This window comes from Amia ocellicauda, chromosome 9 (assembly GCF_036373705.1).
Source record: "Amia ocellicauda isolate fAmiCal2 chromosome 9, fAmiCal2.hap1, whole genome shotgun sequence".
Lineage (NCBI taxonomy): Eukaryota > Metazoa > Chordata > Actinopteri > Amiiformes > Amiidae > Amia > Amia ocellicauda.
This window is the reverse complement of record NC_089858.1, coordinates 36,986,810-37,005,838: the sequence shown is the minus strand read 5'-3', so window position 1 is coordinate 37,005,838 and position 19,029 is coordinate 36,986,810. Positions and strand designations below refer to the sequence as shown.

The 19,029-nt window shown below is 41.4% G+C and overlaps 2 protein-coding genes across 3 annotated transcripts in view; both read left to right on the top strand.

The window, feature by feature from the left end:
* The window catches only part of LOC136759392 (G protein-coupled receptor kinase 5), a 41,876-nt gene extending 38,684 nt beyond the window's left edge, over positions 1-3,192 (top strand). For both annotated transcript variants that reach the window (XM_066714370.1, XM_066714371.1), the window contains exons 13-16: positions 369-506; positions 601-738; positions 992-1,123; positions 1,226-3,192. In XM_066714370.1, the coding sequence (XP_066570467.1) occupies positions 369-506; positions 601-738; positions 992-1,123; positions 1,226-1,309 (492 nt within the window). In that variant the 3' untranslated portion in view covers positions 1,310-3,192. The remainder of the gene's footprint in view (positions 1-368; positions 507-600; positions 739-991; positions 1,124-1,225) is intronic.
* Positions 3,193-14,979: 11,787 nt separating this feature from the next.
* star (steroidogenic acute regulatory protein) lies at positions 14,980-19,013 on the top strand. Its single transcript, XM_066714369.1, has 7 exons — positions 14,980-15,129; positions 15,574-15,681; positions 16,005-16,132; positions 16,358-16,516; positions 16,704-16,888; positions 17,432-17,525; positions 18,015-19,013. Exons 1-7 carry the CDS (start codon positions 15,066-15,068, stop codon positions 18,129-18,131), a joined length of 855 nt encoding a protein of 284 aa, XP_066570466.1. The 5' UTR covers positions 14,980-15,065; the 3' UTR covers positions 18,132-19,013.
* The last annotated feature ends 16 nt before the right edge of the window (positions 19,014-19,029 follow it).

Below are 19,029 nucleotides of genomic sequence, written 5' to 3'. Positions count from 1 at the left end.
ATGCTAGAATGAAATGTGTGTAATTGTCACCCAGTTTTGGAAATTGCTGAAAGTAATTATTGAAAGAAGACCAAAAAGAAAGCGAGGAATTGTGCTCATAAAGGGATGATGATGATGTCAGGCACCAATGCAAGCCAGCGGCAACATGACCGCAGTAGACCAGTCCAGTCCAATGAAAGCACAAACATTAAAGTATCACTGAGAATAGGGTGGTTTTTCCATATTTACCCATATATAGCCAATATAGTGGTTCCCTTCACTAGGATGAGTGCGGAACATCAAGAGATAACATTGCAAGAAAAAGCAACAACACAACAAACCAATACCAATCCTCTCTTTCTCTCCATCTCTCCCTGTTGTTTTCTCAGCTGTTAGCCAAAGATCCCAAGCAGAGGCTGGGCTGCCAGTCGGACGGCGCCGCGGCGGTCCAAGCCAACCCGTTTTTCAAGAACATCAACTTCAGGAGACTCGAGGCTGGCATCCTGGAACCCTCGTTTGTCCCCGACGTAAGGCAGCCTTTCACCCATTTCGGCCTTCATTCAGAACAGCCTCTCGTCCCATCCCCTCATTTCTCCCTCTCTCTCTCTCTCTCTCCTGTAGCCCAGAGCGGTGTACTGCAAAGACGTCCTGGATATAGAGCAGTTTTCCACAGTCAAGGGAGTCAACCTGGACCAAACTGATAACGATTTCTATCTTAAGTTCTGCACTGGCAGCGTCTCCATTCCCTGGCAGAATGAGGTACGGGGGGGCCCTGGCTAAGGAGGAGGGAGCACAAGTTTGGGGTTGGGGGGGTCCTAGGGCCACTGGTCCAGATCTGCTTCTCTCTTCCCAAAGACTATTTAGGACTGCATGTTAGTAACAAAACCTCAAAAGAACAGCCAACCAGGGCATTGATGATGTCAGGAGAAGATTTCTATTTTTTTATGATGTCGTTTTGTTTTGTTTTGGTGTTTTTTATAAACCCCTGGTTCCTGTGCCACTTCCCTGTCAGATGATCGAGACCGAGTGCTTCAAAGACCTCAATGTGTTCGGCCCTCAGGGCACGCGGCCCCCAGACTTGGACTGGAACAAGCCCCCCGAGGCCCCTCGACGCAGCCTGCTCGACCGTCTCTTCAGAAGACATGTAAGGCAACAGGCCCTCTCTTTTTCTCTCTCGTTTTTGAGTGCTTTTTCACATTTGTTCGTAACTTCTGCTTCTTGACACACACACTGCTTTCTCTTCCAGCACCCTGACAACTCCATCGCTCACAGCAAAGTGTCGTCTTCCAGTGTGAATTCTGTGGACTCTCTAGCGTACTCTGCCCCCTAGTGGTCAGAGAGAGTGTGGCGCGGTAAGGCCGAGGAGGCCGGTTCCACTGTAAAAGACCAGGACTTCTCTGAGAAAGAGACACGATTACATCCACACGGAAATGAGTCAACAGGTAAACGACAGCCACCTCAGCAACGTCTCAGGATCTCTAGAGCAGATGGGAGCCACCGCTTCTGAAATTCAGGGGATGAATTTTTAATGAAGAATGCTACAGGGAACTGACTCTGTGACTCACTTTGGTTTTTTGTTTTGTTTAGTTTTGTTTTGGGTTTTTCTGTTTTTTAAGAAAGAAACACATTAAATAAAAAAAGACAACAACAATGCCAACCTCGAGGTCCAAGCTTGCTTGCCTTGCATTTTCTCAGGCCAAAGATGTTTTTATTATTATTTTTTTAATAATTATTATTATTGTTATTACAAATCTGTTGTCATTTGTGGTGTTTTTAAAACAGTTGAAACCAATTCTGGATTGTGATTATTTCTGATTAGAGTTGTCATCACCTTTTATTTTTTATTTTTTATTTTTTTTATGTCCTGGATTTGAATGGTGACAATTCAGCAAAGTAGATCCTTGCATCGAAAAGGGCCTCAGAAAAGAGAAGCGCCGAGACACTGTGGTGTGTTAAGGGTATATAGATTGACTGGCAATTTGAGGTGATTGATGGAGAAGTGACTGGACCACAACTTCTGTTACAGCCGTGTTGCATGGAGGGTTTCATTCAGATAGATTTTACACACGATGTTCAAGAGATATAACCCAGAAACCGCACAATCAAGGGAAACCAGCTCAGCTTCTGTAAACAAACCCACTATCAGCACATTTAAAAGCTCAAAAGCACTAAACTCAAAGACATCTGAGAAGATGTATGAAGAGGATGCAGTCACTTCTCCACATCACTGCAAGTCCATCTCCACACAGTGTTGTTATTCCCACTTATATCTATGTTTAGACAATAAAAACAGGCTCTATCTCTTCTTTCAATTAGAAGTGGTACTGGCAGTTGGTTATTAGCAATTTTAAGTATTATTCCTCTAATCTAATAAACAGACACGTTTATTGCTTCACTGGCCTTGGTTTCGTTTGCCAAGACCCCAGTTAAAGAAAGACGTCCGCTGATTTTTAAAGTACCCCCCGTCAAACACATAAAAACAACAACAAACAGGTTTTCTAGCTGAAATACTGTGCAATACAATGTAGACGTTACACACGTCGCAGTGTGTGTCTAAGTGTAAAGTGATGATGTACAATTTGTTCATTATTATGACAGGCATAGCATAACAAAAGAGTAGCATTCACCACTGCCGCTGGGGAATTATGACATTTCTGTTGCAAGTTAAGGACCACCTTTTAGAAGAAATAAAGCTATTTTAAAATGAAATCATCATTTCAATTCCAAGGCTATATCAAATGGTCTACCTGTGTTAAAGTATATGATATAAGATGGCATAGACCGCTATTTATTATTTTTTATTTCCCTCTTATAATCAGACATAGGCCTTAAGTATCCATTATAAAATATGAGTGCTATGTAGGGCACTTTGTGTATCTGTGCGGACGGTTTGTTTGTGTTTTCCAAATTAAATCCCAAATCATCATGGAAAGAGACATGAGAGTGGGGCGGGGTTGGGGGGGGGGGGGGTTGAGTCCGGGTTCAGCAGCACACTTGTGAAAATTTGCACTTATTGTATGCCATTTTGGGCTTCTTTTTTTGTTTGTTTTTAGGATGCATAAAGTACCTTCAGTTGAAGTCAAATTATAATACATGACCTCCCCTATTTGAAGTTCAAAGTGAATGCTGACAGCATGTGAAGCCACACCAGGGCGTGGCAGGGCGAAGTGTACCTTACAAAGTTCATAATAAATCTGTGATGGCTTTACGAAGCATGTGGTTTTCTGTCTCTGTCTGGTTGTCCCCAAGGACGAAGCCCATTTTCGGATTTCTATACTCATGCAGCCGAGATTCCCTTAGAACGGATTAAAACACTTAATAAATAAATAAGGAATAAATAAATCCTTACATAAATAAAGCAAAATATACTCCCGACAACATGTGAACCCCTTTCCCTCCGAAGACTCCACACAGCAAGGAAAGGGTGCCGCTCTTTGAAAACTCCCTATTCGAACAGCCCTCCTCAATTTGGGGGGGATATTTGACAGTTGACAGTGAGGTATGTGTGAAGGCTAGCGGTGAAGGCAGTGTTCATATTCAAGGTGACTGAAAGCTGCAATCTCTCACCGATGCACATGGCTTAATAGTGTGGACCTCATGAGCAATTCTTATGTAGAAAAAAATATATAAATGCTTCTTTCTAACGCCTTGAAAGGAGTCCGGAAAACCCAGACGTTTGCCCCTCGACTGGGCTGTTTAGTCAAGTTCAAGTTCAAGTTATCTTTACTGTCTTGCAAATTGATTTGCAACCAGGCTAAGCACACACATCATCACATAAAATATGTAAAAAAAAAAAAAACAATGACATACACGCAGAATCCACAAGATCATCGGAAATACAAAATCTCACCTCACCCATTGTATTCACCACTGCTGATATACACAAGCAAGGAGTTGTGTAAATATGCATGTATGACACTTAGAAACCGCGCTATACAAAGCTTAGGCCAAGCTGAACTACCTTAAATTCACATATAACTCAATAATGGCCTGGGTGACAAAATAATCTCTAGCTCTCTACGTTTTTACCCTGGGGACCCTGAAACGTCGCCCTGAAGGTAAAAGCTCAAATTCTCCCTGCAACGAATGACCAGGGCAGTCAAGGATGGCAATGGCCTTCCTGACCACCTGACTGATAAAGATGTCTGTTAGCTGGGTTTGGTTGACCCTGATGACCTTGCTTGTGATTCTCACCAGCCTCCCTAGTCTATTTTTGTTGCACAGACTACCATACAAAATATCAGTTGTGAAGTCATTGTTCTTGTGTGGAGATCATCATTTTCTTGGGCAATGGGGGGTGCTAATAGGGAGTTTGTAGAAGAGCCAAGTGTTCAGTAAGAGTTACAGCAAGATGGCCTGATCTCAGGGTTTTGTGATTTCAAATTAATCTCCAGAGCCCAGAATAACGGTTATATAACGGTTTGTATTTTGGAGGTTTCGGGATGTTATCTAAAGACCAAGAGATAACAAATGCACTTTGTTTTTGGTCATGGTCTCAGAGAACCATGTAAAATATGCAGCATCAAACTTTGTGTATATTGTTTTGGTATCTACTGCCCATTTTTATATTTTGTTATGCTGACAATATATTAAAATTATTTTATTTTAGTAGTGCTCAAAAGTATTGATTGTTATTCCAGTATTTTGGCTGGAATATTCTTTTCCCTGCTGCTTTGCTGTACAAAACCATCTTTCCAACGGATTGTATAGAGTCTTAACTTTACCAGAATATATTTGTCCACATTAGATATAATTCATTTTACATTTTATTGCAGGATGTAGCTAATTTGTGCCCTAAAAATGTCCTATGGTGTGACGCTTTCTTAAAAAATATAGATATAATGATTGTTCTTGTAAAAACACGTTTTAAATACAACATACAGTGAGGGAAAAAAGTATTTGATCCCCTGCTGATTTTGTACGTTTGCCCACTGACAAAGAAATGATCAGTCTATAATTTTAATGGTAGGTGTATTTTAACAGTGTGAGACAGAATAACAACAAAAAAATCCAGAAAAACGCATTTCAAAAAAGTTATAAATTGATTTGCATGTTAATGAGTAAAATAAGTATTTGACCCCTTCGACTTAGTACTTGGTGGCAAAACCCTTGTTGGCAATCACAGAGGTCAGACGTTTCTTGTAGTTGGCCACCAGGTTTGCACACATCTCAGGAGGGATTTTGTCCCACTCCTCTTTGCAGATCCTCTCCAAGTCATTAAGGTTTCGAGGCTGACGTTTGGCAACTCGAACCTTCAGCTCCCTCCACAGATTTTCTATGGGATTAAGGTCTGGAGACTGGCTAGGCCACTCCAGGACCTTAATGTGCTTCTTCTTGAGCCACTCCTTTGTTGGCTTGGCTGTGTGTTTTGGGTCATTGTCATGCTGGAATACCCATCCATGACCCATTTTCAATGCCCTGGCTGAGGGAAGGAGGTTCTCAAGATTTGACGGTACATGGCCCCGTCCATCGTCCCTTTGTTTTCTTGGTGACTATGGTCCCAGCTGCCTTGAGATCATTAACAAGATCCTCCCGTGTAGTTCTGGGCTGATTCCACGAGGTGAGATCTTGCATGGAGCCCCAGACCGAGGGAGACTGACAGTTATTTTGTGTTTCTTCCATTTGAGAATAATCGCACCAACTGTTGTCACCTTCTCACCAAGCTGCTTGGCGATGGTCTTGTAGCCCATTCCAGCCTTGTGTAGGTCTACAATCTTGTCCCTGACATCCTTGGACAGCTCTTTGGTCTCGGCCATGGTGGAGAGTTTGGAATCTGATTGATTGATTGCTTCTGTGGACAGGTGTCTTTTATACAGGTAACAAACTGAGATTAGGAGCTCTCCCTTTAAGAGAGTCTCAGCTCGTTTCCTGTATAAAAGACACCTGGGACCCAGAAATCTTGCTGATTGATAGGGGATCAAATACTTATTTTCCTCATTAACATGCAAATCAATGTATAACTTTTTTGAAATGCGTTTTTCTGGATTTTTTTGTTGTTGTTCTGTCTCTCACTGTTAAAATACACCTACCATTACAATTATAGACTGATCATTTCTTTGTCAGTGGGCAAACGTACAAAATCAGCAGGGGATCAAATACTTTTTTCCTTCACTGTATATATGTGTAACCATGACCGAAACAATGAGGCTTGTGCTGTAATAGATTTGGGCATAGCTAACACCATACCATTGAATTGTACCTTAAATAAAATTATTTGAATAGCTTTGCACGGATCAGTTTTCCCTGATGTCATCCCTGATTATTTATTACATTTTGATTTTCAATTTTAAACGTCACAGCACAGGACGCTATTGTTAAGATTGAATGATATGATGATGGTTTGTGAAATGAAAAATTAGGAAATACAATATAGACAATTGGAAACATTTAGAAACAAAATAAACTTTTAATTTTGTTTTTGTTTTTCAAAGCAAACACATGAACATAAAAGTATAGTAAGATACAGTATGGACGGCAACAACTAGCCCTTTAACAGTACAATTCATTTTTTATGGTACTAATGTCCATTTTCACTACAATTAACCATTAACCATTAAGTAAGTAACATTACATAAAAGATATCGAGTTACAAAAAACAAGTGCTGTACTAGTAAGTGTGGAATTTTTTTTTTTTTTTAAGAATTGTGCGTATGTGGGGTAATTTAAAATCATACACTTTAAGAACAATGGCATAAACGGCACCTATGGAAGATGTGCTTCATCAGGAGAGCTTAAAAATTATTCTTTATCATGCTGGCTGGCTTTTGAATTTTTCCCAGTCATCATCGGACAGCTTCACAAAGCGAGATGATGTTGAGGGTTTTGGCTCTGAGATCTGATTGAGAACTTATGAATGGTAGTAACATGTGCTGTCAGGTTTTTGTGGCCATATAAACGCACTGTTAACACCAAGTTGCTTCATGCGGCTCACTTCCACTTTTGTCATATTTGATAAAAAACAAGCCGTACAACGTTCTTTCTTTACTCGTGGCCATCTAGAACGAAATTGAAAAAATAAAGGTTATCACATGTTGGTGAAAGACATGTTTTATACTCTATTAGTAAAGCATTATATCAAAACATAAGCTATATTTTAAAATGGTATATTTATCACTTAAAATCCTACTCAAATAGCTATGACACTATAGGACATTTTCGTCACACCACAGGAATTTTTGTGATTTTTGATTCCAAACAGGCACTTACGAAGCCACTTTTATTTTATTTCATGGCATTGAACCTATTGTTATTCTTTAGATAGCCCATTTAAAAATATATATATAGAAATGCCTTTTCTATACGTCACACCAAAGGACACAAAAAATCCTATCCTACAGGGGGGTACAGATGGCGATTATTACAGTATATACACTAACCTAAAGGATTATTAGGAACACCTGTTCAATTTCTCATTAATGCAATTATCTAAACAACCAATCACATGGCAGTTGCTTCCATGCATTTAGGGGTGTGGTCCTGGTCAAGACAATCTCCTGAACTCCAAACTGAATGTCTGAATGGGAAAGAAAGGTGATTTAAGCCATTTTGTGCGTGGCATGGTTGTTGGTGCCAGACGGGCCGGTCTGAGTATTTCACAATCTGCTCAGTTACTGGGATTTTCACGCACAACCATTTCTAGGGTTTACAAAGAATGGTGTGAAAAGGGAAAAACATCCAGTATGCGGCAGTCCTGTGGGCGAAAATGCCTTGTTGATGCTAGAGGTCAGAGGAGAATGGGCCGACTGATTCAAGCTGATAGAAGAGCAACTTTGACTGAAATAACCACTCGTTACAACCGAAGTATGCAGCAAAGCATTTGTGAAGCCACAACATGTACAACCTTGAGGCAGATGGGCTACAACAGCAGAAGACCCCACCGGGTACCACTCATCTCCACTACAAATAGGAAAAAGAGGCTACAATTTGCACAAGCTCACCAAAATTGGACAGTTGAAGACTGGAAAAATGTTGCCTGGTCTGATGAGTCTCGATTTCTGTTGAGACATTCAGATGGTAGAGTCAGAATTTGGCGTAAATTGAATGAGAACATGGATCCATCATGCCTTGTTACCACTGTGCAGGCTGGTGGTGGTGGTGTAATGGTGTGGGGGATGTTTTCTTGGCACACTTTAGGCCCCTTAGTGCCAATTGGGCATCGTTTAAATGCCACGGCCTACCTGAGCATTGTTTCTGACCATGTCCATCCCTTTATGACCACCATGTACCCATCCTCTGATGGCTACTTCCAGCAGGATAATGCACCATGTCACAAAGGTCGAATCATTTCAAATTGGTTTCTTGAACATGACAATGAGTTCACTGTACTAAACTGGCCCCCACAGTCACCAGATCTCAACCCAATAGAGCATCTTTGGGATGTGGTGGAACGGGAGCTTCGTGCCCTGGATGTGCATCCCACAAATCTCCATCAACTGCAAGATGCTATCCTATCAATATGGGCCAACATTTCTAAAGAATGCTTTCAGCACCTTGTTGAATCAATGCCACGTAGAATTAAGGCAGTTCTGAAGGCGCAAGGGGGTCAAACACAGTATTAGTATGGTGTTCCTAATAATCCTTTAGGTGAGTGTACATACATTATTGTAAGAGTTTAATTTACCTTGATTTATGTGCAGGGGGTCCTCCTGAACCATGCTGACATCCTGTGGTCACAAATACCTGAATTTCTTGGCAGATTAACCGTCACACCATGTAACAGTTTTCTAGAACACAAAGGCAATCCTTTTTATGTATATATATAAAATAGTCATAAGGATTATTAAGTCTAGAAAAACAGGCTTAATCAAGATAACTGCCAGATATAGGGTTACCAAAATCACTTATTATGATTTAACTTTCACCAGGGAATTTAGGTCTGCAATATAATGTATATAACAGAAAGAGGAACAATGAATATTGTGTATAAATATAGCAGATAAGACAAAACGTAAGGACATTGATATTGGTGACAACTAATTTTTTTTATAAAATAAAGTGGATTTCTTTTAAACACTGTGATATAGTAGCATCTGTAGAATCAGTATAGGAGTCATATATTACATTTTTTATGCATAAAAGATTGAATTATTAGAACTGCTCAGTCACACCACAGTACATTTTGTCTTTTTGGAGTGAAAAAAATCAAACCTTCCTTACCACGGTATGATTTAGTTCATAGTAAATTGTTTTATGGAATATAAAATTAAATATGTCAGTGTCTCACTGGGTATCACTTATGTTGCTAGGACATGAAAATGGCTGTCTCTTGTCTTCTGCCCATATAGGCATTTCTGTGCATATTTGAATTAAAAGTTCTATATATTAAATACAGTAGGACACAAGCAACAGTACCAGCATGTGCAAATGAGCACAATGAGATGTACCTGACCACAGAAGAGGCTCCCACAGGTTTCAGTGTTGGACTGTCCAAGAAACAGCTGTCTGATGCCCTCAATACTCAAGTCTGCACTTAACAGAAACAAAAGTATGTTAGTGTAATAATATAATTGTGTTGCATTAGTGAACAGTGCTGTTATCCTTTCCAAGGGTCCAAATGAAAGCAAAAGCAGTGTGAGATATGTGTATTGTTAATATTCTCCTGGCAGAAAGAGAGGTTTGGACGTTGACTTTCTATCGGTCCTCAGCAATCCGGCTTCCGCACAGCTCACTCCACTGAGACGGCTCTCCTGGCTGTCACTGACTCCCTCAGCTGTGCTCGGGTGCCTCCCTCTCCTCAGTCCTCATCCTCCTTGACCTCTCCGCAGCATTTGACACCGTTGATCACTCCATCCTCATCTCCTGCCTTGCTGACCTTGGAATCTCTGGGACTGCTCTCACCTGGTTCTCCTCCTACCTCAACGACCGGACCTACCAAGTGACATGGCGAGGCTCCTCATCCACCCCCCAACCTCTCCTCACAGGCGTACCCCAAGGCTCCGTCCTGGGCCCGCTCCTGTTCTCTCTCTATACTCGCTCCCTGGGCCCGCTCATCGCATCCCATGGTTTCTCCTACCACTTCTACGCAGATGATGCCCAGATCTTCCTGTCTTTTCCCTCTTCTGATCCTCTCATCCCCTCTCGCATCTCTTCCTGCTTGTCTGCTATCTCCGCCTGGATGCACTCACACCACCTCAAGCTCAACCTCTCCAAATCGGATCTCCTCTTTTTCCCCCAATCTTCCTCACCTTCTGCTGACCTGATCTCGATCCCCTTGGAATCCACCACACTCTCTTCTTCTTCTTCCACTAAAAATCTAGGAGTCTCCCTCGATCCTGCGCTCTCCTACTCCCAGCACATCACCACGCTGACACGCACCTGCAGATTCTTTCTGAGCAACATACGCCAGATCCGTCCCTTCCTCACCAACTACTCGACTCAGGTGCTCGTCCAGTCACTGGTCCTCTCCCGCCTGGACTATTGCAACCCCCTCCTGGCCGGCCTGCCTGCATTTACACCCGCCGCTCCAGCTCATCCAGAACTCTGCGGCTCGTCTGGTATTCTCTCTGCCACGATTCGCACACGCTACTCCACTGCTCCGCTCCCTCCACTGGCTCCCGATACCGGCACGTATTCAGTTCAAGACACTGACCCTCACCTACCGCTGTCTTGACCACACTGCACCAAGATACCTTCAGACCCTCGTCTCCCCATACATCCCCTCCAGACCACTGCGCTCCTCCAATGCCAGAAGGCTAACTCTGCCTCCTCTCCACTCTCCCTCCTCCAGAGCCGCTCCTTCTCATCCCTGGCCCCTAAATGGTGGAACGACCTGCCCACCAAAGTCAAAACAGCAGAGTCCTTGACCTCATTCCGGCGCTTACTCAAGACACATCTTTTCCGACAGCACTTGTAATATTAGTCCTTTTACCCTGCTAGATAGCACTTCACAGTTTTATCATGCTTCTTGTGTTTTGGATTTGTTTTCCTCCTTGCTCCCTTTCCCGTAGCCCTTGACTGTGACCCTAAATCTTGACAGTACTTAGCTTTCACCGTCCAGGATGTATGTCTGCACTTACTGTACTTACCTGTGTAAATTGGAAGTTGTAAAATGTATTATATTTTGAATTGCTATGTTTAATGTAAATTTAATTTGTAATGTTTGATGCCTTTACTTAACTGTATTTTTGCACTTTGTTTTGCACTTATGTTGTAAGTCGCCCTGGATAAGGGCGTCGGCCAAGAAATAATAATAATAATAATCGGTTATGTAATTCTCCTACATCGACAAAAGGCGTTGCTTTCGGGGTTTCATTTGGGTAATTTAAAGTTTTTTTGAAGGAAAGTTCTTTCCAAACATTTATGTCGAAGAATACACTAATTTATTATACTACTGAGTTTTTAGATGCAATATTGAAAAATACATAAATAGCACACGACTACTTTCAAATAGCCTGTGAAAGTATTTATTCTACATAAATGATTTGTGAAGGTTTACTTAAAGTCTGTATTAATAGTTGCAGATAGAAAGTTTCACAATAGAAAACTGCTACATATAATAGTTATTTATTTATTCACCAAGGATACCAATGTCGACTAAAACTAGTTGCTCAAATTTTGATACAGTATTTTACATTATTTGGAAAAACATTTAAAGCAACTTTAATTTACCAGAGAAAATATCCATTATATAATATAGAAAGGTTTGCACAAAACTGAATAAATATATATATATATATATATAAATATAATTTATTTATTTATTTAATCGTATATTTAATATACCTTAAAAGTGGTAGTGACGTCAAGTGCAGCTCCACCGCTATCAACCGCCACCTGGAGGAGGGCGTGGCCGCTGCTTCGCGGGGCGGGGCTTCAGCAGTGACGGACAGGAGTCGGAGTCGCCACGCCTTGAGCGGCAATATGGTCGCGTTCGTGTAGCGCAGATTTCCGCATTTCTGCGCGGGTCTGCGCTGCTCCGCCAATAGGATCGGTGAGATTCTAAAGATCTGCGCAGAACTGCGAAAATCTGCGCTACAGCAGTGGATAACGGTCATGCGATAAGGGTGCAGGAAATACTGACCTCTTGACCCCTCAGAGGTCACCAAACTCATCACTGCGAGACACTCCTCTGCCAGTTTTTTTTTTTGCTGAAGGTCTTCAGCAGACTTGGCATGCTTTATAAGTAAAATATATTGAACACAATGTCCTCCCCAAGAGAGAGACAGAATTAAAATATTCACAATCAATAAATTGAGAGAGGTAATTATACTTTTATTATTTCAAGTTCTTTAGTAGAAAACGGAATTTCGTTGTGTCCTGGTGTGATGAATATCACCTTGAATTGAATGTTTTAAAAACCAAGGACATAGTTATCGATTTCAGAAGGTTGCCACCTGTCCCTAAACACACCTTTATTAAAGGAATAGAAATTGAGTTGGTGGACAACTAGAAATACCTTGGGACTGTTGTTGACAGCCGTCTAAACTATGAAAGGTATACAGATGCAACTTGTAAGAAAGTACACCAGCGGTTGTCTTTCATAAAGAAAATGAATTATTTCAAAGTCTGTGGTGAAATGATGACTCTGTTTTATCACAGTTTTATCGAATATGTTTTGACCTGCAGCATGGTTTGGAGTTTGTATAATTGAGGGCAACAGACACAGACTGGGGAGGCTGGTAAAAGTAGCCAGTAAGGTTACCGGGGTGAGCCAGACACTGCGGTCACAAATCTTTGAGAGACAGGTGATCAGGAAGGCTGATGCCATCATTGACTGTCCTGGCCACCCCCTCATAGGCCACTGTGACCTCATGCCCTTTCTGGACGCTGTTTCAGAGCTCCAAGGCTCAAAAGCAAGAGACCCGGGAACTCATTTATCCCTACAGCAGTTAGGATGCTGAATCGCAGAGGAAAGGAGGTAGCCCTTGATGTTGCTACACAATGTTGCACTTACTGATGTTTGACTCCACCTCTACTCTTCACGTATGGTGAATCCTGGTGTATGTTTGTATTTATGTCTTAATTTATTTGTTATGTGTTTCTTTAAACCCTGCCTGCAAACCAAATGTCCCTTATGGGGCAATACAGATTTTGTATATGCATTGATGATTTTATTGTAACAGCAATTCAGTAATTCAGTGTATTTCATGCCATTGTTAAGAACCTGTAATAATGCTGAAAGATCAGTAAATCATAAACAAAACAATTGCGGGTTTAGAATTCATGACTGGCAGGGGAATCAAAGTTTCTGCTTAATCCATGCAAAGGTCTACTATTGTATTCAATGCAGTTTGTTTTCCCTCCTGCTCCCATTTTCAATCTCCGCTGAAGTGGTTAGATAAGGATAAGGACGTTTTCAGAAATAAATTTCAGCATGAGAGTTGAGGGACAGTGGGTTGAGGCTAAAGGTAGTTTTCTTCGGCCGCAGACATGATTTATAGTGGTGTATAGTGGGTGACCGACAAGATTTATGACATTGTGTGACGTCCTGGCATTTTGCAACAGTAGTGAAATAGGGGCCGGACGACATTCATTTGGGCAATTCCGGCTTTGAGATCATTGTTAGATAAAATAGGACAGTGACTGTCGGGTCAATATACAATCCCATCTTTTGTAAAAGCAGTCCTCTTCCAATTATTCAAATGTATTCAGAACTGCAAAATCTGTTTTTCATTAATGGCATGATGTATTGAGATTGAGATTAGAACAACGTATCCCTTACACAATACGAGTAGCCTACTCTTAGAATTAATGTAAATTGAACAGTCTGTATTTGTTCAAGGACAACACAACTTTGTGTTCAAATGTATCAAATTACAACACAATAATGTCTTTTTAACACAATCATGTTTTTCCCACACAGACTTGTGTTAAAAATACACAAAATTGTGTTGTCCTTGAACAAACACAGAATGTGTTAAATTTAACACATTAGTTCTTAGAGTGTACTTACTGTTGTTATAACTGTACTTTTTCATAAGGGATTAGATAATAGCATGCCTGTAACTGCATGACTGGTCAGATCAGTAACAGTTTGTACGGTACAGAGAAGGACCAGCAGAAAGTTTAGTCACCTATTACTCAGACACACCGACAAGAAAATGACTGAATGGGTGTACTTACACTCTTAGAACTAATGTTAAATGTAACACATTCTGTTTGTTCAAGGACATCACTATTTTGTGTTATAGTTTGCCAAATTACAACACAATAATGTTTTTCACACTGTTTTCCCCACACAGAGTTGTGTTAAAAACACATTATTGTGTTGTGCTTTATTTGATTTAATTTGTGCTGTCCTTGAACAAACACAGTCTGTGTTAAATTGAACACATTAGTTCTAAGAGTGTATAGTCCACACCCAATCACATTAACATAATTGTTAAAACTAATAGGATGTGATGTTCAAACTGAGGTGCTTTGGTGTCAACATCAACAATGAGGCAACACAATTGATCGGATTCGTTGAAATGTGCTGAAAGCCACCCTGTTGTGATTTATGAATTGCGACACAACATGCTGCTGTCACTCTTATGACACATAGTGAGTGCCTCACCGCCTCACCTTGGCAGATGCATTTTTTCCAGTCCAGCAGATCTTGTGTATCATTCTGTTTATTTTGCATATACTTATAATGCTCATCACAAGTTATAGCCCAGCCAACAATAGTTGTGAGCATGTTGTATGTTAGCTGGGAAGCTATTGTTCAGACTTAACATTAGAAAAATAAGGGGAGGGGACAATCCTTTCTATTTAAAAAACATATGCTTTATTATAGGATTCACGAGTGTGTGAAAGGTGTCACTCATATGCTCAACCTGTTCCCAGCCGTGCGTAAAAACACATCGGGGAAATCTGGTAAGCGCCGGCGCTATCTCTCCATCTGGGTTGTTTATGGGTGTCAGTGACAAGCTCGGCCGGCACATCTCCAGTCCTTGCCCGAGGGTCGCCGCCGCTGTAAATTATGTGCTTTCTTATCTGCTGTGTGATAGCGCCTCGGCCTTCAGGGGGCTATATAGGGGCTGATGGCTGGCGAGCCCCTGCATAATCTTTTGATCTCACTCTCCAAGCGCAATTCTCGGTTGATCTCTCTCTCTCCAAGTCCGAAAGGCTGAGTTCTGAGTTCTTTATTAACATTAAAAGCTGCAATGTTGCCTGCGACTTTCAAACTGTGCGCCGGGATCTCCTACAGACATGTGAGGAACATGACCGGTAAGACACTACCTCCTAATTTCACACCTCGTGTTTGGTAAGAGTGTTGACTTCTTCAAATAAAAGGCAAATTACAATATCATGCAGTCGGTGTATTCACCAATATGGCCTGTATGTATGGACATGTTTAACAATTGAACGCTGTTGAAAACGCATCTATGTATTTGAGAGTAGCCTACATAAAAAAAGTCATAAATCTACAGATGAAAAAAAAATCCACTGTTTCACAATGAGAGGTGCTATTCAACTTGATGTATTTGCCATTTAAGAGTAAGGATAACATAAAATAATAAACAAACAAAACATCTCTCCACATGCCAACACATGCATTTATTTAAATAACTTTATACTCAGTCACTTTCTAATAATGTTATTATAAAGGGTTACCTTTTGAATGTTTTATTTATTTATTAAAACGTTTGTATTTAATCTCCTAATGTCCAGGGTTGAGGAAGACCGCCGTAGTTGCAATTAACCAGGAACTGAAGAAAATATCTGGACCTGGGCCCAGCGCCTGGATCAGTCAAGTTCGCAGACGCAGCTCCTTGCTAAGTGAGTACTATGACTTCACCAAAGTCAGTTATTTTGTTTATTAGCATTTTTTATGTAGACCTTGAAATAAAGCATTTTGACTGTTAGTTTCATGAATGTATACATGACAAAAGGAAACCCATCCAGTTGCCCAGTCAGATGACTTCATGTATAATCATGTAATTCATGTGTAACATAGTGTTGATCCATTTGATCCAGCTGGCTAATGGGATAGCAGAGTCGGGACAGACTCTTTTGGCTAAATATGCCTCGCAGGTCTGTGTCAGACAGAATTGAACCCACCACAAGAACCCCTCCTGATAATGGCCTGTTTGTTGGTACAGGCAGCAGGATCGAGGAGAAGCCCTACAGTGAGGTGGACCTGTCCTACATCAAACAGGGGGAGGAAGCCCTGCAGAAGGCCATCAGCATCCTCAGCAACCAAGAGGGCTGGAAGACAGAGATAGTGGCAGTGAGTGAGATATGGAGACGTGGTGGGTGACACAGGGAGCTGTGTAAGATCCGTGTACCTACTTTTATAGCTCATGCAACTGTAATTAAGCATTGTGCTAATCTGATCAGATATGTAGCAAAGATTGTACCCCAAAGGGCTGGATTTTTTTCTGTTTATCCATGTGGTATAAACTCTCCTGCAGAGAAAATGATGGCCCGTGTTTGGTAATCTCTTTGTCTCTAGGCGAACGGGGATAAGGTGCTGAGCAAGGTGCTCCCGGATGTTGGCAAGGTGTTTAAACTGGAGGTGGTGATGGACCAAGCACCTGACAGCCTGTACGGAGAGCTGGTGGGGAACATGGAGCAGATGGGCGAGTGGAACCCCAGTGTCAAAAAAGTCAAGGTAGACTGTGCAGATCAGAGAGTTGGGCTACTGCAAAGGCAAAGACACACAGAAAGGGTTCCTCAATTGGTTAAATTAAAAGCCACCGCTTTAGTGGACAGTCCTAAGGGGTTAAGAGGAAGGGAGAGCTGAACGTAGATGAATGTGGCCCAGCTCTTGAACAAGCATTCCTCCACTCAATCCTCAGATCCTGCAGAAGATAGGCCAGGACACCATGGTGACGCACGAGGTCGCCGCAGAGACTCCCGGAAACATCGTGGGCCCTCGGGACTTTGTGAGTGTGCGCTGTGCCAAGCGCAGGGGCTCCACCTGCTTCCTGGCTGGGATGTCAACCCACTACCCTGGGATGCCCGAGCAGAAAGGCGTGGTCAGGTAGGGCGACCGATCAAACCTTCCATATCTGAACAGGAAGCTGAGAGTTGGAACCGTTTGACTCATGCATTTGTCCTAAGTGACGTACACTGTGGAACAATCACTAAACTTTTATGTTCCACAAATGCACAATATGCCATCCTTACACACATTCAACTGTAAGTTACAGGAAATCAAATTAAGACATGAGAGAAGATCAGGATGTCCTACAGGTGGAATCCAATCAGATTAAGGTTACGTAAACTAATTGAGCAAGCCAATACTTGCCAGTGGTGTCTTTAGCCTGATGTGTCTACCAGCTGGAAAGTGTCCATTGAGTAGTAGGTTTTGAATTTCCAAATTGGCAAGAAGGCCAAACTACTAGGTCAGGGTCTGCTCCTTATTTCTGATCTGGACATGTGAGTCTTATAACGCAATATTGTACTTCTAATAGGAATTTGTCACATGAAACAGATGGATAGATGAATGGATTGACGGTATTTCTACACTTCTTTTATATCCTGGACCATCATTAGTAACTGTTGCACTGCTTTCCCATTGCAGGGCTGAGAATGGGCCAACGTGCATCGTTCTGAGGCCCAATGCAGAGGACCCCAGAAAAACAAAGTTTACCTGGCTTCTCAGCATAGATTTGAAAGTAAGGGAGATTTACACTGGAACCCTGTGGCTAACCGTGTTGACGTATTAATAGATTAATATGAATTCTATCTTGTGATTGGAGCCTTTCTTGTATTCAAACATCTGGATCCTAGTGCTACACCACAGAACTATCTGTCTTTTGCCGTTTATTTGTCTTCTACTGCTCTCTTTTACGATGTTAAACTGGCCTATTCTGAGTAAGCATCCAAGTTCAGTAATTAGGGAGATTAAGCCCTGCTGAAGTTGTTTAGACTGTAAAATACCACATAAAGCAGTGTGAAAGTGTGATTCATTAAGTTCACAGTTTAGATGAGTTTAGATCAGCCATAAGGAGGTGCTACTAAAGCATACACCAACCATGTTTTGAAACGCATTACTTGTATCACAGGAAGAAAGACTAATTCAATCTGTATAAATCTGCTGCGGCCCAATACCCAATAAAGTGAATAGTCATGTGATGCGTTTGTCCTCTTCTTGCTCCTCCCAGGGTTGGCTGCCCAAGAGCATCATCAATCAAGTGCTTTCCCAGACGCAGGTGGATTTCGCCCAGTGCCTGAGAGCACGAATGGCATCCAACCAGATGAGTCCATCTCTGGCCTGCTGATGCACAATGCTAGCTGCTCAAAAATGCCAGCTGTCCACGTTTCACCCTGCCCGTGTGGTGTGTGCTTGTGTGCATGTATGTACCGACCACTGTACAAACCACAGCGAACTCTGCCCACCGGTCCAGATCCTATCACAAACCATTCTAAAATGTCTCAGCCTGTCTACAGATATCGTCAGCTGCCTTATTTATTCTTGTTGCAATTATAATGTGCTCACGCAGGTATTCTATGTAATAGTGTTATTTATTTATATATATATATATTTAAACGTATGGAACACTTGAATCATTCAAAAGAACAACTGGAATCTTAGGACTTAATTCTGTATCCGGTCCTGTTTAATTGGAAGATTGGCATCCAGAGAAAGTCAATTTCAGCCAACTAGAGCCTATCACCCGGTCAGAAATCAATGGGATTCGATACACAAGCACAGACCATAAATACGTGAAGGCTGTACATTTTTGATCTGCCACAAATAAATGTGTTACCCAAGATGCTTCTGGCACCCACCCTGTACTGTATGCATGTATTGCAATGTATTCCCTTCATTGAAACCTAATAACGTTATTATAAAGGGTTACCTTTGGAATGTTTAATTTATTTAGCACTTTTCCACTCTTGTACTTTGGGGATTGTATTTGGGACTCTGCATTACCAGTCAGAATTGGGGGTGTATTTCAGTCCCTCTTATATAAATGGTGAGTTTTCCAGGTTTCAAGACCAAGGCGGTTTAGAAAAAGTTTATTAAATACCATCCCTTTTTAATATTTATTATTAGTAACAAATTCTACTCAAAACATCACTGCTACAATGCATCAACTGTGTAGTTTGTTGGAGAATTATGCTTTGTGTTTTGAAATAAATTAAGATTTGAAACCAGAGTTTGATACATTTCTT

Bases quoted from the DNA above. Each gene is read 5' to 3' on its own strand.
- star (XM_066714369.1), top strand. From the start codon at position 15,066: ATGTTGCCTGCGACTTTCAAACTGTGCGCCGGGATCTCCTACAGACAT. The intron at 15,130-15,573 runs GTAAGACACTAC...CCTAATGTCCAG, and splicing joins ACATGTGAGGAACATGACCG to GGTTGAGGAAGACCGCCGTA. The intron at 16,889-17,431 runs GTAGGGCGACCG...TTCCCATTGCAG, and splicing joins GAGCAGAAAGGCGTGGTCAG to GGCTGAGAATGGGCCAACGT.